The following is a 24,922-nucleotide window of genomic DNA, read 5'->3' on the forward strand; positions in this document are numbered from 1 at the left end:
TGTTTACCTACAAAATGCAAATCAACTATGAAATTTAAACCTCATAAAACATTACAAATGACCAATGATGGACTCTTGATGAATTCAAGCACTAAGAATAAAATTTGGCTATATAAACCTATTACCAAGAGCAAGCTTTAAGTCTCGTCATATTCAGAATGGATACACCTCAATTTATAATTCATGATTATAGGGGACAAGATTTATGTTACTTTTCCTATTTCAATTTCTTGGTATGGAACATTCTAGGTACCTCCCATATGATATCCTATACATAAATACCTTCTCTACAATTAAATCCTACATGAATTATTCAATTTAATTCAAAAACCACTTTATATTTTATAGATCCTGATATTTTCCACAGTTCCTAAATAAATTCCTATTGTTTCTCTTCACATGCATATAACTATCAATAGGCCTTAAAATATTTTTAACATACCATATTTTTCCATGTGCTCTTTTCCAGCAAACCCAAACATCTGAGGAGCAACTGGTTTGGCACACAATCCATATTTTTTTATCAGGACCTCAAGATGCTTATCAATTGGATTGGTCCTTTGTGAAGTCTAAGAGAGGAGAGAAAGAAATAAGTACTTGACATGCTAAGTGTCTCTTTCAACTATTACAGTGTTAATTAAGACATCTGCTTATTTTAAGCCATAGTAAACCAAAAATAAGCAATGTGAATAAAGTCAGTCAGGAAATACTTTGCAGGGAAACATGGAAAGGAAAAATAATCAAGTGAGGTGTTAATTTTTTCATGAAGTATTTATAAAGAATCCAATATGTACCCATACTACTCAAGGTAGTATGCTCTGCTCATCTGGCATTTACAACTGAGGCAGGGAGGGGACAAAAGGTGATGAAGATAAAACTAAATTAAAATATAAATAATAATGCTATAAAGAAGAACAAATTCAAGTAAGGGGATAAAACTGAACATAGGAAGTGTTACTTTAATTTTTTGTTTGTTTTATTTATTTTTGAGAGAGACAGAGTGTGAGCGGGGTGAGCAGGGGAGGAGCAGAGAGAGAGGGAGACACAGAATCCGAAGCAGGCTCCAGGCTCTGAGCTGTCAGCATAGACCCCAATGCGGGGCTCAAACTCACAAACAGTGAGATTGTCACCTGAGCCGAAGCCAGACACTCAACCATCTGAGCCACAAGGCACCCCTAGGAAGTGCTATTTTATACACAATAGACAAGGAAGGTCTCATTGACAAAACAGTATTTGAGCAAGAATGTGAAGCAGTAAGGAGTAAGTTATTTGGATAACCTTGGGAAAGGAGCATTCTAGGCAGAGAGAACAGCAACCAAAAAGATCTTAAGGCAGAAGCATGCTTGGGTTTTTGAGAAAAGAAGTGAATTAGGACTAAGATAAAGAGTGTAATCACCTCAGAGAGTGTAATCATTTTTGTTTCCTAGTTCTACAGTATAAGAACATAGTTACTACCACAAATATTTCACAAAGGGAAATATTTTCTTCTCAGTTTCCCTGCTAGACGCTCAGGTCACGATCTCACGGTTCATGAACTCCCTGAAGGCAGGAATCTTTTTTCATACACCTTTGCACATACACCCAATGACTAGCATATGGCCTGCCACACAGCAAACATTCTGTAATTGTTGAATGAATAAATGAGGATTATTTTTTGGTCCACAAGGAGTTCCAGAGGGAATACTGTTAAGCCCTTCTCTTTGATTAAGAAAATATAGGGGTGCCTGGGTGGCTCAGTGGGTTAAGCATCTGACTTCGGCTCAGGTCATGATCTCGCGGTCTGTGAGTTTGAGCCCCACATCAGGCTCCGTGTTGACATCTCAGAGCCTGAAGCCTGCTTCGGAGTCTGTGTCTCCCTCTCCCTCTCTCTCTGCCCCTCCCTGCTCATGCTCTGTCTCTCTCTCTTTCAAAAATAAACATTGAGAAAAAAAAGAAAAAATATAGGCCTAAAGAAAGAAAATTATTTAGTTAGATATGATAAACACTTGACAATCCAAATGATATTTTGATAGAAATGGGTCTTGTGAATCTCTGAACACAGAAATCTTAAAAATAAGAGTTCTAAAGAAATTTTTAAAAACAAAGAGAAGGGGTCCCTGGATGGCTCAGTCAGTTAAGCATCTGACTTCAGCTCAGGTCATGATCTCATGGTTCATGAGTTCAAGCCCCATATCAGGTTCTCTGCTGTCAGCACAGAGTCCACTTTGGATTCTCTTTCTCCCTCTCTGCTCCTCCCCTGCACCCTCTCTCTCTCTCCCTCTCAAAAATAAACATTAAGAAAAAAAAGTTTTTTGGGAATGCAAGCTGGTGCAGCCTCTCTGGAAAACAGTATGAAGGTTCCTCAAAAAATTAAAAATAGAACTACCCTACGACTCAGCAATTGCACTACTAGGCATTTATGCAAGGAATACAGGTGTGCTGTTTCAAAGGGGCACATGCACCCCAATGTTTATAGCAGCACTATCAACAACAGCCAGAGTATGGAAAGAGGCCAAATGTCCATCGATGGATGAATGGATAAAGAAAATGTGGTATATATATACAATAGAGTATTACTCGGCATCAAAAAGAATGAAATCTTGCCATTTACAACTACGTGGATGGAACTAGAAGGTATTATGCTAAGTGAAATTAGTCAGAGAAAGACAAGTATCATATGACTTCACTCATATGAGGACTTTAAGACACAGAACAGATGAATATAAGGGAAGGGAAGCAAAATAATATAAAAACAGGGAGGGAGATAAAACATAAGAGACTCTTGGGGCGCCTGGGTGGCTCAGTCGGTTGAGCGTCCGACTTCAGCTCAGGTCACGATCTCACGGTTCGTGAGTTCGAGCCCCGCGTCAGGCTCTGGGCTGATGGCTCAGAGCCTGGAGCCTGCTTCCGATTCTGTGTCTCCCTCTCTCTCTGCCCCTCCCCCATTCATGCTCTGTCTCTCTCTGTCTCAAAAATAAACATTAAAAAAAGAAATTTTTTTTTAAAAAACATAAGAGACTCTTAAATATGGAGAACAAAGAGAGGGTTGCTGGAGGGGTTGTGGGAGGGGGGATGGGCTAAATGGGTAAGGGGCACTAAGGAATCTACTCCTGAAATTATTGGTTGCACTATGTGCTAAATAATTTGGATGTAAATTTTTAAAAATAAAAAATAAAATTAAAAAAAAAAATTTTTAAGAGAAAATGTTCACTGCTAAGTAAAAAAGGGGTGCTAATTAAAACAATGATATATAACTTCTGCTTCTAGACAAGATGGATTACAGAAAACATATTTATCCTTCTAGCTTAACCATCTAAAAGCTTGGACAAAATATATAAAGCAACAATTTTCAATGTACAAGTATAAAGCACAGCATAGAGATCGCTAAGAGAAGGAAAACAAATAAGATGAGCATTATGATTTTCCCCAGATTGCTACTTGGAAAGAACAGGGAGGAGTAACATGAAGTCCAGCAATCTTCCTAAGTTGAAGAAACAGAGTTCAGAACTCAAAGAGACCAAGCCATCTAGAATTCACAGAGAAGAGAACTGGAGACAAAAAGAGACAGACAGAGAACACATATGTGCACATGCTCTGAAATGGATAGCAACATGCAGAAAAATGAACCTGGACCACTTTCTTACACCATACACAAAAATAAACTCAAAATGGATGAAAGACCTAAATGTAAGACAGGAAGCCATCAAAATCCTCGAGGAGAAAGCAGGCAAAAACCTCTATGATATTGGCTGCAAAAACTTCTTACTCAACACATCTCTGGAGGCAAGGGAAACAAAAGCAAAAATGAACTATTGGGGCCTCATCAGGATAAAAAGCTTCTGCACAGCGAAGGAAACAATCAACAAAACTCAAAGGCAACCAACAGAATGGGAAAAGATATTTGCAAATGACATATCAAAGGGTAAGTATCCAAAATCTATAAAGAACTTATCAAACTCCACACCCAAAAAACCCAAAAAATAATCCAGTGAAGAAATGGGCAAAAGACATGAATAGACACTTTTCCAAAGAAGACATCCGGATGGCCAACTGACACATTAAAAAATGCTCAACATCACTCATCACCAGGGAAATACAAATCAAAACCACAATGAGATACCACCCCACGCCTGTCAGAATGACAAAAATTAACAACTCAGGCAACAACAGATGTTGACGAGGATACAGAGAAAGAGGATCTCTTTTGCACTACTGGTGGGAAAGCAAACTGGTACGGCCACTCTGGAACACAGTATGAAGGTTCCTCAAAAAATTAAAAATAGAACTACCCTATGACCCAGCAATTGCACTACTAGGTATTTATCCAAGAGATACAGGTATGCTGTTTCAAAGGGACACATGAACCCCGATGTTTATAGCAGCACTATCAACAACAGCCAAAGTATGGAAAGAGCCCAAATGTCCATCGATGGATGAATGGATACAGAAGATGTGGTATATACATACATACACACACACACACACACACACACACACACACACACATACACACAATGGAGTATTACTCAGCAATCAAAAAGAAAGAAATCTTGCCATTTGCAACCACGTAGATGGAACTAGAGGGTATTATGCTAAGCGAAATGAGTCAGTCAGAGACAGACAAATATCATATGACTTCACTCATATGAGGACTTTTAGACACAACATATGAACATACGGGAAGGGACACAAAAACAATATAAAAACAAGGAGGGGGACAAAAACATAAGAGACTCTTAAATATGGAGAACAAACAGAGGGTTGCTGGAGGGGTTGTGGGAGTGGGGGATGGGCTAAATGGGTAAGGGGCATTAAGGAATCTACTCCTGAAATCATTGTTGCACTATAGCTAACAAACTTGTATGTAAATTTAAAAAATAAATTAAAAAAGTGTATTCCAAGAGTTTTATAGAATAAAAAAAAATCCAACTAAAAAAAAACTAAAGTGAAATTACACACACAAAAAAACTCAATTAGCAGAAAACAAAGAGAAAAAGGGAAAAAGAAGACATTGAACAAAAAAAAAAAAAAAAAAAAAACAAATAGCAAGATAATAAGATAGTAGATTTAAACTAGTGCTGTCCTTGGGGCTTCTGGGTGGCTTAGTCAGGTAAGTGCCTGACTTTGGCTCAGGTCGTGATCTCACAGTTCATGAGTTTGAGCCCCACGTTGGACCCTGTGCTGACAGCTCAGAACCTGGAGCCTGCTTCGGATTCTGTCTGTGCCTCTCTGTTTCTGCATCTCCTCTGCTTGTACTCTCTCTCAAAAATAAATAAACATTAAAAAATTTTTAAACTAATGTTGTCCAAGTAAACATTTACTAACAGGCTCATGAGGGTCGGGGAGGCATAACTGATGTATTTGCCAATTTTTGTGATGTAAATACTTCCACTACAGCCAATTTAAATCACTGAAAGCAAAGATGAGAAGAGTTGTGCACAATCACGCAAGAGTCTCTCAAGCTGGTAGAAGCCAGTAGGTATTAGTTTCAGCTATTAATTTAAACCCTATATATCAATAGCCACATTAAATAAAAAGGATACAAAAAGCCCAGTTAAAAAGAAGAGACTGATAAATTGTTAAAAAGCAAGACCCAACTATATGTTGCCTACAAAAATCTAATTCAAAAACCACACTGATATATCACCTCATACCTGTTAAAATGGCAATTATCAAAAAGACAAGAAATAATAAGTATTGGCAAGGATGTGGAGAAAAAGGGAACCTTTGTGCACTACAGGTGCAAATGTAAATTTCAGCCACTATGAAAAACAGTATAGCAGCTCCTCAAAAAATTAAAAAGAGAAATACCATATGATTCAGCAGTTCCACTTCTGGGTATTTATCAAAAGAAAACAAAAACACTAACTTCAAAAAATATATGCACCCCCATGCTTACTGCAGCATTATTTACAACAGCCAAGATATGGAAACAACCTAAGTGCTAAGTGCCCATCAACAGATGAATGCATAAAGACAATGAGGGCTATATAGACATATAGATACACACACACGTATATACATACATACATATATATACACACACACACACACACACACACACACATATTATACATGCACATACATATAATAGAATATTATTCATCCATAAAAAAGAATGAAATCATGGGGTACCTGGCTAGCTCAGTTGGTGGAGCATAAAACTCTTGATCTCAGGCTTGTGAGTTTGAGCCCCAAGTTGGGTATAGAGATTACTTGAAGGAGAAGGAAAAGGAGAAAGAGGAGGAGAAAGAGGAAGAGGAGGAGGAGGAGGAGGAAGAAGAAGAATGAAATCTTGCCATCTATGACAACATGGATGGACCTTGATGCATTATGAAAAACTAAGTGCAATAAGTCAGAGAATGACAAATACCATATGATCTCACTTACATGTGGATTCTCAAAAAACAACAACAACCGGCTCACAGATACAGAGAACAGATTGGTAGTTGTCAGAGGGTAGGCAAAAGGTACAAACTTCCAGTTATAAAATTAAAAAGTCATGGCCGAGGCAGTGGCGGGGAACCTGGCTGGCTCAGTCAGTAGAGCATACAACTCTTGATCTCAGGGTTGTCAGTTCAGACCCCATGCTGGGTGTAGGGCTTACTTAAAAATAAAATCTATTAAAAAGTCATGGAGATATAATGTACATCATGGTGACTATAGTCAATAAGACTTTACTGCATACTCAAAAGTTGCTAAGACTGTAAATCTTAAAAGTCCTTAAAAGTTCTCATCATAAGAAAAAAGTCTTGTAACTAAGTTTGGTGACAAACGCTAACCAGACTTATAGTGGTGATCATTTCACAATATATGCAAATATCGGACCATTATGTTGTACACCTGAAAGTAATAAAATTGTGCATCTCAATTACACCTCAATTTTAAAAAGCCTAATTCAAACAAAGACAGAAATAGGAAAAAGGATGGGAAAAGATATACTATTCTAATTCTAATCAACAGAAAGCTGAAATGCCTATGTTTATATCAGACAAAATAGATCTAAGATCAAGGAACACTACAATAAAGAGGATTATCTCACAATGATGAAGGGGTCAATTATCAAGTACCTAACAATCCTAAATGTTAGTATACCTAATATCAGAGCTTGAATACATGAAACAAAAACTGATAGAGCTGAAAGGAATAGACAAATCCACAGATTTAGCAGAAGATCTCAATACTTCCCCTCTGAATAACTGATAGAACAAGTAGACAGGAAAATCAGTAAGGATATGAAGATTTGATCAATATTAACAACCAATATGACAGCATTTACAGAACACTCCACCCAATAACATCAGAATACATATGAAAGTGCACAGACTATTTATCAAAATAGACCATATCCCGAGCCAAAAAGTAAGTCTCAGTAATTAAAAAGTATTCATATCATACAAAGTATATTCTCTGACCACAGAGATTTAAAATAGAAACAAATAGGGGTGTGTGGGTGGCCTGGTGCCTGGGTGGCTGGATGGTTAAGCATCAAATTTTGGCTCAGGTCATGATCTCACGGTTGGATCATGGTTCCAGCCCCGCATCAGGCTCCTGCTGTCAGCGTAAAACCTGCTTCTGATCCTCAGTCTCCATCTCTCTCTTCCCCTCCCCTGCTTGTGCTCTCACCCTCCTTCAAAAGTTAATAAACATTAAAAAAAATTTTTTAATAGAAACAGAGAACAGAAAGATATCTGAAAAATGCCTAAATATTTAAAAATTAAACAACATGCTTCTAACACATGGGTGAGAGAAGAAATCACAATGGAAAATTTTTTTTCAAGTTTTTATTTAGATTCCAGTTAGTTAACATACAGTGTAATATTAGTTACAGCTGCAGAATTTAGTGATTCATCACTTACATACAACATTTGTTATGCTCATCATAACATCCCCCCTCCCCACCCGCCTCCCCTCTGGTAACCATCAGTTTGTTCTCTACAGTTAAGAGTGTTTCCTGGTTTACCCCCCCACTTTTTTTTTTTTTTTTGAAATTTAAAAATAATTTGAAATAAATGAAAATAAAAGCATGATATAAAAAAACTTATAGTATGGGGGCTCCTGGGTGGCTCAGTCGGTTAAGCATCTGACTTCAGCTCAAGTGATGATCTTGTGGTTCATGAGTTCAAGTCCTGCATTGGGCTCTGTGCTGACAGCTTGGAGCCTGGAGCCTGCTTCAGATTCTGTGTCTCCCTCTCTCTCTACCTTTTTCCCACTCTCTCTCTCTCTCAAAAATAAACATTAAGAAAAAATTTTTTAATTTACGGTATGCTGCTTAAGCAGTGTTTTAAAAGAATGTATAGTATCAAATACCTACATTTGAAAAAAGGCCAGATTTAAAAGCAATGACCTAAGCCTCCAACTTTATAGACTATAACAATAAAGAGCAAGTTAAACCCAATGTAAAAAAAAGGAAATATTAAGGATCATAGCAGATGTAACTAGAAAGTGAGCAGAATGAAATAAATAGAAATTAACAGAATGGAACAGAAAACAGAAAAAATAGAGAAAAACCAATGAAAATAAAAGCTGGCACTCTGACAAGATCAATAAAATTGGTAAACACCTTTTATTTTATTCATCATGGGAAAAAGAGAGAAGACAAAGACTAACAACATCAGAGGAAGAACAAGGACACGTCTAAAAATCCTATTTTAGGGGCACCTGGGTGGCTCAGTCGGTTAAGCGTCCAACTTCAGCTCAGGTCAGGATCTCATGGTCCATGAGTTCAAGCCCCACGTCGGGCTCTGTGCTGACAGTTCAGAGCCTGGAGCCTGCTTTGGATTCTGTGTCTCCCTCTCTCTGTGACCCTCCCCCATTCATGCTCTGCCTCTCTCTGTCTCAAAAAAATAAATAAACATTTAAAAATAAATAAATAAATAAAAATCCTATTTTAGATGCCTGGGTGGCTCAGTTGGTTAAGCGTATGGCTTCAGCTCAGGTCATGATCTGCGGTTCATGGGTTTGAGCCCCACATCAGGCTCTATGCTGACAACTCAGAGCCTGGAGCTTGCTGCGGATTCTGTGTCTCCTTCTCTGCCCCTCCCCCGCTTACGCTTTGTCTCACACTGTCTCTCAAAAATAAATAAATGTAAAAACAAAATTAAAAAAAAAAAAAGAAACTGAATTACTAAACTTAAAAGGTTAAAAACTTTCCCATAAAGAAAACTGCAGATCTAGATGTGGTTTTTAGTAATTTTCAAATACAAGTTACCAAGATACTTATCATTCACTACTTAGGAAAAAAAGTCAATTTTTCATGTGTCATAAATATCAGGTACTCTCATTAGGCATCACCTAATCTTATTTCATACTCTTCTCCAGTTGCCACCCTCCAATCCAGTTTTTCAAACTATCCCCTAAACATATTATATTAATTACTTTTTTTTGTAGGCTCCATGCCAATGTTGAGCTTGTAGAGTCACATGCTCTACCGACTAAGCCAGCCAAGTGCCTCTGAACATATTATATTATGTTTATTCCACCATCCATGACTTAGCTCATGATGTTTTCTCCCATACCCAGAAATATCTCATGCTTCCCTATCTTTAATTATCTTTATTATATTATTATAATTATCCATATTTATTATATACAAATTTCATATAATTATTATCTCTTATTGTCTTTAAGACCCAACCTAACATCTCCTACTTTCTTAAAATGTTCTCTAATGAAAATGGGAAATAGCTCTTGTTGATTTCAATGCCTGTGGTTACTAAGAGATACTGTCACCTATATTTAACTTAATTTGAGGTAGAGGTCCTTTAATGTTTGAACAGAAAGAACTGAATCAGATTGACCTCATAAGTCTTAGATGAATAGGCTAAAAGTTATCTTCAACTCATTTTCTAACAATGATTCTAGTTTTAGGGGCGCCTGGCTGGTACAGTCGGCAGAGAATGCAACTCTTGATCTCAAGGTCATGAGTTAGATGTTGGGTGTAGAGACTACTTAAATAAAACTAAAAAAAAATAATAATAAAGCAATGACTCTAGTTTTTGTTTGTCTGTTTTTTTTAAGTTTATTTATTTTGAAGGGGGTTAAAAGAGGCAGAGAGAGGAGAGAATCCCAAGCAGGCTCTGTGCTAACAGCACAAGCCATCCAGGCACTGGCAATTTCTAATATATATATATTTTTTCAAGGGTAATTGCTTCTTAAATCATATACATGAGGCACCTGGGTGGGCTCAGTCACTTAAGCATCTGACATTTGATTTTGATCTCATGGTTCCTGAGATCAGGCCCCACATTGGACTCCATGCTGACATCCCGAAGCCTGCTTAGGAGTCTCTCTCTCCCTCTTTCTCAGCCTCTCCCCCACTCACATATGCATGTTTGAACACGCTCACTCATTCTCTCTCAAAATAAATAAATATTTTTTTTAAAAGTAAAGGGATGGAAAAGATATTTTATTCAAATGAAAACTAAAAGAAAGCTGAGGTCACTATACTTATATCAGATAAAATAAACTTTAAGACAAAGGCTATAATAAGAGACAAAGAAGGTCATTAAACTAAAATCCACTTCTATTAATTACACATAAGATTCAAATATTCAATCTAAAGAAAAATGCTTAATCATTTTGGCTCTCCTCTACATTCACATGTTGATATACTTATTAAAGTATAATTATGTCTGGTCTTATTATTTTAAGTCAGGTTTAAAACCTCAAAACCATCTATCTAATGATAAAGGGGTCAATCTAACAAGATGACATAACATTTGTAATTTTTCATGCACCCAACACAGTAGCACCTAAATATATAAACCAAATGTCAACAGACCTAAAGGGAGGGATAGACAGCATTCAATAATTGTACATAGAACTTTAATACCCTACTTTCATCAATAGATAGATTAGTCAGACAGAAAATCAATAAGGAAACATTGGACCAGATGGACGTAACTGACATATACAGAACATTCCATCCAAAAGCAAAAGAATACACATTCTTCTGTGGTGTACATGGAACATTTTCCAGAATAAATCGTGTGGTAGGCCCTTAATAAATTTAACAAGACTGAAATCATCAAGCATCTTTTCCAACCATAATGGCATGAAACTAGAAGAAAACTAGAAAATGCACAAATATGTGGAGATTAAAAACATGCTACTGAACAACCAATGGGACAAAGAAATTAAAAAATATCTTTTTTAAGATGAATTAAAATGGAAATAAAACAACCAAAACTTATGGGATGCAGCAAAAGCAGTTCTAAGAGGGGGAAGTTCATAGTAATAAACTCCTATACAGAGAAATGAGAAAGATCTCCAAAACAACCAAAAACAAAAACAAAAAAAAAAAACCCACATGACAAAACCCTAACTTTACACCTCAAAGAACAATAAAAAGAAGAACTAAGCCCAAAGTTAGTAGAAGAAGAACATAACAAAGATCAGAGTGGAAATAAATGAGACAAAATATCAAATAGAAAACATCGATGTAACTGTGAGACCCAAGGAATTTAACAAAACTCCCCTATCCCTGGACAAGCAGAGCAAGACTAACTCCATTTTGTGTTACACCCACCATCTCATGTATAACCCCCACATGACCTACTTATTGCTTAAGACACTCCCCCACCCTAGTCAAGCCGCAGAGCACACCCTTACTGGAAACCAGCTCATACAGGAATATGGAACCCCTAACCACCAAAGAATGTAAACCCTGCCTTTTGCCCGCCAAACTTGCCTGCCAATTCTGACCAGAGTGATAGGCTAGTTCAAACAGTTTACTATAGGGTAAATTGTAATTCAATTGGCCACCTGCGTGTGGACTAACATGACTATGCAACTTTCTGTGTGTTACAATCTCATTGGCCATTGGCCCCTATAAAACTGTTACGCCTCTTAACCTAGGGGTCCAAGTCCCTGCTCCGCTGTGTCAGGTATACTTGGGCCCAAGCTCGAGCTTGCAAATCAACCCTCGTGCGTTTGCATCGGTATCGGCTCCTTGGTGGTCTCTCAGATTCGAAATCGGGGTATTACAAAACAAAACACTGGTTTTTGGAGAAGATAAACAAAATGCCCAAGCCTTATCTTCTCTCACCACTTCTTCTCCATTAATTCCAATTAAACATAATTATATCTTATCACACTATCATCTAAACTCTTTTTATCTTTTTTCTCTTTAGAGTGTATACTAAATAATTATTTCTAACCTAGTCCAGTTTCGCTAATTCTCTTTTTAGTCATGTGTAATCTGCTATCAAACCTATCTTCTGATTTCTTACTTTTAATCATTTTATTTTTCTTTTCTATAAACTCTACTTTTTTTTCATGCCTATCATGTCCCTTTTTGCAGTTTCCAATATTCTTACAATATTTCCAATTATGGTGCCCTGTTTCTTTAATGCCTGGTTATTACTGCATGTCTTAGATAATTATTTGAAGAGTTCTCAAAGCCTCCAAAAGAAGATGCTTTCCTCCAAAAGAAAATTCACACTTGTGTCTGTTAAGTACCTAGGTAATTACCATTCTGGAACCAATTTAGACTGAATTCAAGGTTTGAGGTTTCTCTAACTGTCCTATAATGAGAATTTTGGTAGCAATCTCATATGAGGAATATCAAAGAAAGATTTTTCAGTGAAAGGTTTTTCTGGTGTTTTGTTTTTGTTTTTTTCCTTCTCTTTTTTCTCCCCTATTCTGCTCGGTACCAAGACAACTCTCACAGGAAAAAAAGACAGTTTTTCTTTAGATTTGCCCTTACCCAAAGGGTTTATCCCCGCAGGGCCCCAGTTTAATGTGCAGAGTGAGTATTAAACTTCTGATCTTGGGAGGACTACTTGCCTCTTCATTCCAGGGGACCATAAAAATTAAAGCTCACAGCTTCCTGATCAAAGGCATTCAAGGCGAAAGTGCTTCAAATACTTCAAACTCTCTGGCATTCATCTGCAATTCCTCTCTCTTTAGCATTTCCTTGCCTTTAGGATTTTTTCTTTATATTCCAATACTTTAACTGTCATCTCTAGAACTGGTTTAAATAATTTGGCTTCCCATTTCCAGAATCAGAAATCCCACACTTTATTAATCCTCTTCAATTTGTTAAGTTTTTGAATTAATGACTCTCAAATTAAATAGGTAAGTCACCTCAAATTCAATCATTTGACATTTCTGAACATCAGGTTTATCACTGACAAAGTAAAGAGGTTGAGCCAAATTATCTCTGATTCTTTACTGTTCTAAAATACCAGAATTTATGCATACATATACAATGTCACATTTCAGATTGTGAATATATCAGCTCATTTAATAACTATGCCAAATTATGCTTTCTGTTGCTTATTAACAGGTTCTATTTATAGTAGTCAGATGAGCAAAGTTTTCTCACAGTACTATTAACAACTCCAGAGTAACAGTAAGACTCACATTTGATAAAAGGGGTCCCTTCTCCATCTTCTCAAACCCAAGAGCCAAGACACAATCTGCCATACCTTGAAAGAAAAATGTAATCATTAGGAAAAATTAAATTTCAAGACACCTAACCAAATACCATTAAATACTTTAAGTAATTTATATAAAATTGAAAAAGATGCTATAATCTGACAAAATGTTTAATAAGTGAAAAATTAGAGTAAATTCTTATATGATTCCAGATAAGAGGAAAAATTACGTATTTAATTCTTCCTTTTATTCTAAATAATTTGTATGCTAATAAAACTTTTTATTAATATGGAAATATGGTTCAGTGAAAACAAATAAAAACAACCAATTTTGGGTTTTTATTAATTATTTTTTAATGTTTATTCATTTTTTGAGACAGAGAGAGCGTGTGCACGCACACGAGACAGAGAGAGAGAGAGCGCTGCATGAATGGGGGCATGGCAGAGAGGGAGACACAGAATCCAAAGCAGGCTCCAGGCTCTGAGCTGTCACCACAGAGCCTTATGCAGCACTTGAACTCACGAACTGCCAGATCATGACCTGAGCCAAAGTCGTACACTTAACCAACTGAGCCACCCAGGCGCCCATAAACAACTAATTTTGAATTTTAAAACAAATAAAATTTAAAAATTTTTTAAAGGATCCTGATTAAAATCTTAACAGAATTATTTTTGGAGGGAGGGGATGCCTTAAAAATGATGTTAAAGTTCAAATGAACAGCAAAATAAGAATTACAAAAATTTTTCTTTAAAAAAAAAAAAAAAGAAGAAACCTAACAAAGTGAGGGGCACAGAGGACTCAAGCATTATCAAACAATAAGACATTAAAGCTCCAACAATTAAAATAACAGTGGACGGGCACTCGGGTGGCTCAGTTGGTGGGGCATCCAACTCTTGATTTGGGCTCAGGTCATGATCCCAGGGTTGTGCAATCAAGCCCCAGGTAAGGCTCTGCATTGAGTGCCCTGAGTGCGGAGCCTGCTTAAGACTCTCTCCCTCTGCCCCTCTCTCCCACTCGAGCACTCTCTCTGTTTCTCTCTAAAAAACAAAACCAAACAGGGGTGTGCCTGGGTGGCTCAGCTGGTTAAGCATCTAACTCTTGACTTCAGCTCAGGTCATGATCTCACATTCATGGGTTCAAGCCCCACACTGGGCTCTGCACTAACACTGTTAGTCCTTGGGATTCTCTCTCTCTCCCTCTCTTTCTGCCCTCCCCTGCTCTTGCTCTCTCACTCTCTCAAAATAAATAAATAAACTCAAAATAAAAAAATAAAACAAAACAAACAAACAAAAACAATAGTGGAGTAGAACAATAATCAACAATCAACCAACAGAACAGAATAGAGGGCCTAATAAAATACATTGGAATATGTGGAAATATAGAATATGATATATACTCAAGAGAACTAAAAACACATGGCCACTAAAAAATGTACATAAATATTTATAGAAGCATTATTCATAATAGGCAAAAAATAGAAACAATCCAATGGCCATTAATTGATAATTGGATAAACAAAATGTGGTCTATCCAGTATAGTTTCAAAAGGTGAACTTATGGTACATAAATTAGATCTCAATAAAATTATTATTTTTTATTTTTTTAATGTTTTCTTTTTATTTTTATTTTTGAGAGAGAGAGCGTGAGCAGGGGAGGGGCAGAGACAGAGGGGGACAGAGGATCCAAAGTGGGCTCTGCGCTGATAGCAGCGAGCCCAATGAGAGGCTCAGACTGACAAACCGTGAAATCATGACCTGAGACAATGTTGGACTCTCAACCGACTGAGCCACCCAGATGCCCTTACAGCTGTTATTTTTTAAAAAGATCTACATTATAGGGGTGCCTGGGTGGCTCAGTTGGTTAAGCATCCAACCCTTGATTTCAGCTCAGGTCATGACCTCACAGTTCACAAGATCGTGCCCTGAGTTGGGCTCCGTGCTGACAGCGCAGAGCCTGCTTGAGATTCTCTCTCTCTCTGCCCCACCCCTGGCATGCATGTGCACAAGCACACTCTCTCTCTTTCTCAAAATAAATAAATAAACTTAAAAAAATAATTAAAAAAAAGATACACATTATAAAAGCAATCCCTCTGGGGCACGTGGGTGGCTCAACTCGTTAAGCATATGACTCTTGATTTTGGCTCAGATCATGATCTCATGGTTTGTGGGTTTAAGCCCCACCTCTGGCTCTGTGCTGATGGCCCAGAGCCTGTTTGGGATTCTCTCTCTCTTTCCCTCTCTCTGCCCCTCCCTTACTTGTGCTTTCTCTCTCTCAAAATAAATAAATAAACTTTAAAAATCAATCAATCAATCAATCAATCAATCCCTCTGATGGTCATAGAAAGAAATGATGAAAGGGCAATAGATATTGCCCCATGTCTATTTAAGTACAGTAGACAAATAAACAATCCTCACCACCCTGTATCAGCTGCCGGGCCATAAACAAAGCAGTAGAACCAGTAGCACAGTTATTGTTGACGTTAATTATAGGAATTCCAGTCAGTCCCAAACTGTGATAGATAGACCTCTGCCCACAGGTAGACTCACCTGTACAGAAAAAGAAACAAAAACTATAATATCTACAACATGGGAATTTATGAAGCTGCAATGCAACATAATACCACAGTACGGTTGTTTTTTTTTTTCCAGTATTATGCCTTTGCCTAGCATACAACACAGGCAGAACAATAAATAAACCAACATCTTACTCAGAAAAAGGTTTGCATTAAGCATCATTTACACTCCAAATATGAAAAATCCTCAAAACACAGTATGATATGTACTTTCTCTACATGTTACAATAGGAAAGTAGAGAAATGACCAAGTAATAGCGAACAATTCAATCTGGCTAGTGCTACATGATAAAGGAAGCAATGTTTCATTTATACTTCTTTACAAATCTTTAAAACTATACCATCTGATTAAAAGGCTATGACTTTCTCAGGGAGCCTGGGTGGCTCAGTTGGTTAAGCATCTGACTCTTAATTTCAGTTTGGGTCATGATCTCAGTTTGTGAGTTCAAGCCCGGCATCGGGCTCTGCGCTGACAGTGCGTAGCCTGCTTGGGATTCTGTGTCTCCCTCTCTCTGCCCCTTCCCTGCTTGTTCTCTATCTTTCTCTCTCAAAATAAACAAACATTAAAAAATAATAGTAATTTAAAAATAGAAATAAAAAATAAAATAAAATTTTAAAAGGCTATGATTTTTCTCTTCATATAAAGGTTCCACAACTTCAAAAAGTTTAAAAGATCCTACGAGGCAGGTCATTACAAAAAAATAGTGATCCAAGCTGAATACACATTTGACTCCCTTTGCCAAGTAACACGGCCACCAAGGCAGACATGCTAGAGCAATGTAATGGGAACATCTGAAGGTACAGACTCTTCAGAAGTCTTCAGGGAAAACAGCAAAGTTCAGGACCTCCTTTTCAATAAATACATTGTGTATCTCTCTGATCTAGTAAATTTCCCTTTGAGGATTCTCTTGGTATCTTGAAATCTCAAAAAAATAACCACAGATATGCACACAGACTCACCTACGGTTATGCTTACTATAGCCTTTTTTCAAAAACTTTTTTTAACGTTCATTTATTATTGAGAGACTGAGAGAGACAGAGCGTGAGCAGGGGTGGGGCAGAGAGAGAGAGGGAGACACAAGTTTGGGAAGCAGGCTTCAGGCTCCAAGCAGGCTTCAGGCTCTGAGCTGTCAGCACAGAGCCCAATGTGGGGCTCAAACCCCTGAACTGCGAGATCATGACCTGAGCTGAAGTCAAATACTTAACCGACTGAGCCACCCAGGCACCCCAAAGCCTTTTATGATAACTAGAAATCAGAAAAAATTTAAAATGTCCCATGAATGAATGAATGAATAAAGAAAGAAAATGTCCAAGAACAGGCTATCATTACTACTACTAAATAAACTGTAGTAAATCCCAAAGACTAGAAAATCATACAATCATTAAAAAGGCTGTAAAAAGACTGGGTACATTCTAAATGTCCATTGAAAGACAATGGATTCAATAAATTATGATATATCTATTCAATGGAATTTTATGCTATCATAAAAAATAGACCAAGGAAGCTCTTTATGATACAATTTGGAACAGTAGCCAAGAACTACTAAGTAAAAAAGAAAAAAAATTTAAGATACAAAATAGTGTGTATATTATGCTACCATGTATGTAACAAAAGGGGAAAGGGGAACTTACACACTCACACATACTTGTATATGTACAAATCACTTCTGAAAAGATACACCAGAAATTAGTGAAACTGGATGTCTAAGTGAAGGTAACCATGAGACAGGGAGACAGGAATAAGTGTGAGATTTTCCACTATATAACCATCCACCTTTGGTATTTTTGTACCATGTAAATACTTCATCAAGTCCAGAAAAAAAAAAAAAGAAAAAAACTTAATTGAAAAAATGCTGGGGCACCTGGGTGGCCCAGTGGGTTGAGTGTCTGACTTCGGCTCAGGTCATGATCTCGCGGTCTGTGAGTTTGAGCCCCGTGTCGGGCTCTGTGCTGACAGCTCAGATCCTGGAGCCTGTTTCAGATTCTATGTCTCCCTCTCTCTCTGCCCCTCCCCCCCCCCCCCTTTTTCTCACTCTGTCTCTCAAAAATAAATAAATGTAAAAAAAAAAAAAAATTTTTTTTTTAATGTTAATGATAACATAAAGGAAGACTTAATGGAGAATACTGGCAATACTAAAATGAGAAAAGTAGGTTACCAAAAAGTATGTATACTAGGACCTCATTATTTTTTTTCTTTTTTAAGTTTTATTTATTTAAATAACCTCTACACCTAATATTGGACTCAAACTCACGATCCAGAGATCAAGAGTTGCACATACTTCTGACTAAGCCAGCCAGGTGCCCCAGGACCTAATTTTCTTGAAGAGAAAGTTGTATATGCATGCATACTCACATGCATTCATATTCACTGAAGGATAACACCAAAAATTAATGGTGATAATTTCTGAACTGGACAATGGGATTACAGGTGATTTATTTTTTCTTGTCTTTTTCTGTTTCCTTTTTTTGTTATAATTAGTGTATATTCTTTTCCTAGTTAGAAAAAGTTTGATATGGGAATGCAAGCTGGCGCAGCCACTCTGGAACACAGTATGGAGGTTCCTCAAAAATTTAAAAAGAGCACTACTCTACGACCCAGCAATTGCACTACTAGGTATTTATCCAAGGGATATAGGTATGCTGTTTCAAAGGGACACATGCACCCCAATGTTTATAGCAGCACTATCAACCATAGCCAAAGTATGGAAAGAGCCCAAACGTCCATCGATGGAGGAATGGATAAAGAAGATGTGGTATATATACACAATGGAGTATTACTTGGCAATCAAAAAGAATGGAATCTTGCCATTTGCAACTACGTGGATAGAAATAGAAGGTATTATGCTAAGTGAAATTAGTCAGTCAGAGAAAGACAAATACCGTATGACTTAATTCATATGAGGACTTTAAGAGACAAAACAGATGAACATAAAGGAAGGGAAGCAAAAATAATATAAAAACAGGGAGGGGGAACAAAACCATAAGAGACTCATAAATATGGAGAACAAACAGAGGGTTACTGAAGGGGGTGTGGGAGGGGGGATGGGCTAAATGGGTAAGGGGCATTAAGAAATCTACTCCTGAAATCATTGTTGCACTATATGCTAACTAATTTGGATGTAAATTAAAAAAATAAAAAGAAAAGAAAAAAGTTTAATAAAAAATTTTATTGGATACAAAAAAGTAAATGTTTACAAATTTTAAAATAACAAAGAACAAAAATTTATCTTCTGAACAGTATCTTTATATGGTAGAACTATGGGCAATTTTTTGTTTTTTAAAGATAAACAATTTTTTTTTTTAACTTATCTCCTGTTTTGGCAATAAACAATGGCAAAGACATATATTAAACTAGGCTAACACATAAGGGAAATCTAGGAATGATAGGAATAAGACTCTGAATTCTGATTTTTGAGGGTTAAAATTTACAAATGCCTCTGCACTGTTTATGAAGTTGCTGCTATATTAGGTGAAACACTTTTAGAATATATAGTTTACCACATACCATAAACGTAGCCAACACATGCCTGTTCCACTACTGAATAAGGGATCTGTGCATCAGATAAAGCCTTCTGGCCTATAAAAACAAAAGTGTTTAATCAAATAGTGCTTTGAGTATTTGCTTTAGGTGAGTAAAAATTAAGTTTAGAGTTTTCCCAGAGTAGATCTACCTCCAAATAGTCTATGTTCAATTCAAATGACAAACCTTCATCAAATCCTCTCAGACCTCTCCATTGAGAAATAACCATTTCTTCCTCTAAGCTACTACATCACTTTTTCATACCTCCTTTATGATACTTATATACTAACTATAAATATATTAAACCCCAAAATCTTAAACCCCCTTAGTGGCAAGGTCCTTGTCTTACTCATCTCTGTGGCTCCACTGTACCTCTAAAGGGCAAAACTGGAAAGAATATCATTATTGGGGGGCAGGGGGGGACTCCCACAGAGCCCTTTGCTGTCACACTAAACAGTTGGATAGTACATAAAATCAAAGGCCACTGTTTGCCCTGGCTATCTAGCTAAAAATTAGCCCAAGCTCTTTTCCCTTTGTCCTTCCTAATGAATCAGTAAGCAATTATCTGTATAGGTTCTTCTCCTTGACCCAGGATTCTTTTTACGGTTGCAAGGTTGTTCCACAATCAAGATAGACTACACAGTAACATCAATGTTCAAATACCTAAATTTTCTATTTTACCTGCTTCTTTTGCCAAGTCAGGATAGTCTCTTGAATTCTCAAGTCCAGGCTTTAGGAACTAGAAATATAGAAGGAGATAATAACAGAAGCAAATATACTTAGATTTTTCTCACAACAGAGCACTGCAGAAATTCATTCATCTATTAGCTTACACAAAAACACACTGAGCACCTAACATACTGAGCACCTATCATGTTCCTGGACTCTGACAATAAATAATATACAGTCCTTGCACTCGGGGAGCTTCCAGTCCAACAGAAAACAGAAAATTATACTACAGTGTCCATAAGTACAGAATAATTTGGGAGGGAAAACTACATAGGTTCAGAGGGAGGATTAGAAAGGCTTCCCAGAGGAACTGACATTTAAATTAGGTCTTTTAGGATGGAGTTTGCCAAGTCAAAGACAACAAAACTTCTAGGGCAAAGGTCTAGAAGTGAGAGAATATGTCTCAATCCAGGTACTATAAACAAGTTTATATTGCAGCAGTTGAAGTGCAAGATAAGTTACAGCAAGTGACAGGTACAGAAGAGTAACTTAGGTCCAAATGATGGTAACCACTAACATTAATTGGGCACTTACTGTGTTATGTATTATGCTAAGCACTTCACATATATTAACTCATTTAATCTTTACAATAATCCTAAGAGGTAGTCACTATTATTATCATCACTTTACAGTAAGAAAACTAGGGTATATAGAGAGATTAAGTAATTTGCCCAAGGTCACATAGCCAATAAGCAATGAAGCTGAAACTTCAGACAGTCTGGCTCTGGAGCCAACTCAGGGAACGTTATATGCATTCCTTTGACATCTGAGCTTTATCCTGAAGACAATGGATTTTTTTTTTTTAAGAAACTGGAAAAAAAACAATGAGATACTGCTACACACCTATTAGAATGGCCAAAATCCAAACACTGACAATACCAAATGCTGACAAGGATGTAGAGCAATAGGAAGTCTCATTGCTTGTGGGAATGCAAAATGGTATGTCCACTTTGGAAGACAGCTTGGTGGTCTCTTATAAAACTAAACCTTCTCTTAACATTAATCCAGCAATCCTTGGTATTTATGCAAATGAGTTGAAAACTTATGTCCACAACAAAAGCCCACACAGGCACATTTATAGCAATTTTAAATAACTGCCAAGACTTGTTAAGTAACCAAAATGTTTTTAGTAGGTGAATAGATAAATAAACTGTGGCACATGGAACACTACTCAGTACTAAAAAGATATGGACTATCAAGTCATGAAAAGACACAGAGGGTGGTGCCTGGGTGGTTCAGTCAGTTAGCATCTAAATACTGGCTTTGGCTCAGGTCATGATCTCACGGTTCATGACACAGAGAAGAATTCCTTGTTGGACTCTGCCCTGACAGTTCAGAGCCTGCTTGGGATTTTCTCTCCCCACTCTCTCTGCCCCTCCCGTTTGTGCTCTCTCACGCATACATTTTCTCTCTTTCTCTCTCTCAAAATAAACGAATAAACTTTAAAAAAACAAAGAAAAGACATGGAGGAATTTTAAATGCATGTTACTAAGTGAAGAAGTCAATCTGCAAAGCCTACAGACTGTATGATTCCAACTATATGACATCCTGGAAAAGGCAAAACTATGGAGATAGTAGAGATTAGTGGTTGTCAGAGGTTGAGGGAAAAGAGGGATGAATAGGCAGAGCACAGAGGATTTTCAAGGCAATAAAACTATTCTGTATGATTTTTTTTTTAATGTTTGTTTATTTTTTGAGAGAGAGAGAGAGTGACAGCGAGGGAGGGGCAGAAAGAGAGGGAGACACAGAATCTGAAGCAGACTCCAGGCTCTGTGCTGACAGCATAGACACAGGGCTCGAACCCACAGACCATGAGATCATGACCTGAGCCAAAGTCAGATGTTTAACCAACTGAGCCACCCAGGCACCCCATATTCTGTATGGTATTACAATGGATACATGTCATTATACATTTGTGCAAACCTAGAATATACAACACCACAACGGAACCCTAATGTAAGCTATAGACTCTGAGTGACAACGATGTGTCAGTTTAGGTTTACTGATTATAACAAATGCCCCATTCTGGTGCAGATTACTGATAGCGAGTGAGGCTGTGCATGTGTGGGGGCAGGGAACATATGGGAACTCTATACTTTCTGCTCAATTTTGCTGTAAACCTAAAACCGCTTTGAAAAATAAAGCCTTATTTTTTAAAAAAGAGAGAGACTGGGGTGAGAAGAGCTGCATTTTAGATTATTATAGATGTAATGTGGAGAAATGAATGAAGGGAATAGGCAGGAGGCAGTGAGGACAAATGATCCTGAAACAGTCCAAGTAAGAGTTGACTAAGATAATAGCAGAAAAGATGAAGAAAGTAGACAGATTTAAGAAACATAAAAGAAGAAAATCTACCAAACTAGGTGGCCAACTAAATAAAGTGGAGTGGTGGGGCGCCTGGGTGGCTCTGTCGGTTGAGCGGCCAACTTCAGCTCAGGTCACGATCTTGCTGTCCGCGAGTTCGAGCCCCGCATCGGGCTCTGTGCTGACAGCTCAGAGCCTGGAGCCTGTTTCAGATTCTGTGTCTCCCTCTCTCTGACCCTCCCCCGTTCATGCTCTGTCTCTCTCTGTCTCAAAAATGAATAAACGTTAAAAAAAAAATTTTTTAAAAAAATAAATAAAGTGGAGTGGTTTGCTGGTCAGTGGAGGTGCTAACAAAAAATTGGCTTTCAAAAAATTTTGACTGCAAGCCACAAAAAATACATGTTACAACAAACCCAGTAGACACATATATACATACATAATTGAAGCTAAATTTTCATGAAATACTTATCCTTGTTATACTGATAAAATATTTTCTATTCGATTTCAAGTTTTTAATGCTAGAAGCAACCTACCAAATTTACTTTTCAACCTCCCAGTGAGTCACAAAACCAGTCTTAAGTATTATATAGAGACTTGACTTACATGCCACATTTCATTGCACAGTGCTGAAATACATCTGTTGAACTTGAACCAAAAGAAAACATTTAACATTTCTTCCCATTCTGTCTCATCCAATTTCTTCATAATTCCTGCATTAGGGAATCCTTCATAATTCCCTAATTCAGTACCTAAAAATTGCCTATTCCACCCCTACTTATTCTTCAATTCACTATCCACAATCAGATCATTTACAGAGAGCACTCATATACAGAGAACAGTATGCTAGGTTCTAACTGGTTATACCAATTCATGATCAAATTATAACCCATGTAGTGAAACAACTGCACTTTCCCAGTGCTTACTGAAATCAAGGTAATTTTTAAATGACTAGCCAAGCAAATAAACACATACAACACTACTTCTTCAAAATAAAAAGCATAGTTAGGTGGAAACTACCTAATGTCCATTAACAGCAGACTGGATCAACTGTGGTATGTTCACACAGTGGACTACATGACATCAAGTAGAATGAAAAATCTATACACATAAAATTATGGATGAATCTCACAAATATAATGCTGAATAAAAAAGCCAGGACTAATCTATAGCATTAAAGGTCTAAAGTCAGGATGATGGCAATCCTTGCAGGTGAGGAGTCGGTGACTGAAAAAGAGCACAAAGGAGATTCTGAGGTGCTGGTAAAGTTCTATTTTTTTTAGTTTTTATTTGTTTCATCAAAGAAATGCAAAACAAACAAAAAGCACCATAAGGCATTAATAAAAACGGCAATTCAGTTTCACTACTCTCCACACACTAGTCTTACTTGTTCCCAAAACATCCACTTATAATTCTTTTAGACATTTCTTTTTTTTTTTATAAACTGCCATATTTCTAAATGTTCTTATACTATCATTTCTTTATCAATTTCAGAAATTATATCACAATCTCCAAAAAGGGCCAGTGAGGATTAGGTCTCTTTAGGCCCCCTCACATATACATTTACACTTACTCCATCCCACTTATACAATTGAATAATTTTTTATTAAATCAGTACTCATTGTTTACTTCATTAAGTAAATATTTTTTATTACTGAGCCAAGTTGTGTGCTATAATTACATTTCCTATGGTACAATTTTTTTTCTAGAGTTATTTTTAAAAGTTTTAACCTTTTGGGGGCACCTGGTTGGCTCAGTCAATAGAGCATGTGACTCTGAATCTCGAAGTTGTGAGTTTGAGCCACAGGCTAGGCGTAGAGATTATTTAAAAACAAATAAATAAACTTTTTTTTTAATAATAAAAAAGTGGCGCCTGGGTGGCTCAGTCAGTTGAGCATCCGACTTCTGCTTGGGTCATGATCTCGCGGTTTGTGAGTTCGAGGCCCATGTCGGGCTCTCTGCTGACAGCTCAGAGCCTAGAGCCAGCTTTGGATTCTGTGTGTGTCTCTCTCTCTGCCCCTCCCCTGCTCATTCCCTCTCTCATTCTCTTTCAAATAAATAAATGTTTAATAAATAAATGATAATAAATAAAAGTTTTAGCCTTTTTAAAGATTAATTGTAAATAGCAGAGATACAGAATACCACACACAAAACATGAATTACTCTAAGGCAAACACTCTTGCAACCACTGACAAAGATTCACCAAACTCTAGCCAGGCTCCTCTGAGCCCTCTTCTCTAAGCTACCACCTTGGCTTATAAAAAACAAACATTAGCACAGTTTCTAACAGCTCAAGTCCACATCCCTAGGATGACTCTAGCCCTACTTAAAGTGCCTCAAGGCTACCAAAAAGAAGTTACTGTTTGTTCCCACAAACACAAGAAGATAGGACCTCTGTCTCCAAGTCTCTGTGGGAGAGTGGGAGCCCAAGTTTGGCT

The 24,922-nt window shown here is 37.2% G+C and overlaps 1 protein-coding gene across 2 annotated transcripts in view; it reads right to left on the bottom strand.

The window, feature by feature from the left end:
• Nucleotides 1-24,922, bottom strand: part of SCP2 (sterol carrier protein 2) — a 124,877-nt gene that overhangs the window by 96,798 nt on the left and 3,157 nt on the right. For both annotated transcript variants that reach the window (XM_049617168.1, XM_049617169.1), the window contains exons 2-6: nucleotides 20,136-20,193; nucleotides 19,440-19,511; nucleotides 15,777-15,908; nucleotides 13,348-13,412; nucleotides 443-569 (exon numbers count right to left, since the gene is read on the bottom strand). In XM_049617168.1, the coding sequence (XP_049473125.1) occupies nucleotides 443-569; nucleotides 13,348-13,412; nucleotides 15,777-15,908; nucleotides 19,440-19,511; nucleotides 20,136-20,193 (454 nt within the window). The remainder of the gene's footprint in view (nucleotides 1-442; nucleotides 570-13,347; nucleotides 13,413-15,776; nucleotides 15,909-19,439; nucleotides 19,512-20,135; nucleotides 20,194-24,922) is intronic.

This window comes from Panthera uncia, assembly GCF_023721935.1.
Source record: "Panthera uncia isolate 11264 chromosome C1 unlocalized genomic scaffold, Puncia_PCG_1.0 HiC_scaffold_4, whole genome shotgun sequence".
NCBI lineage: Eukaryota > Metazoa > Chordata > Mammalia > Carnivora > Felidae > Panthera > Panthera uncia.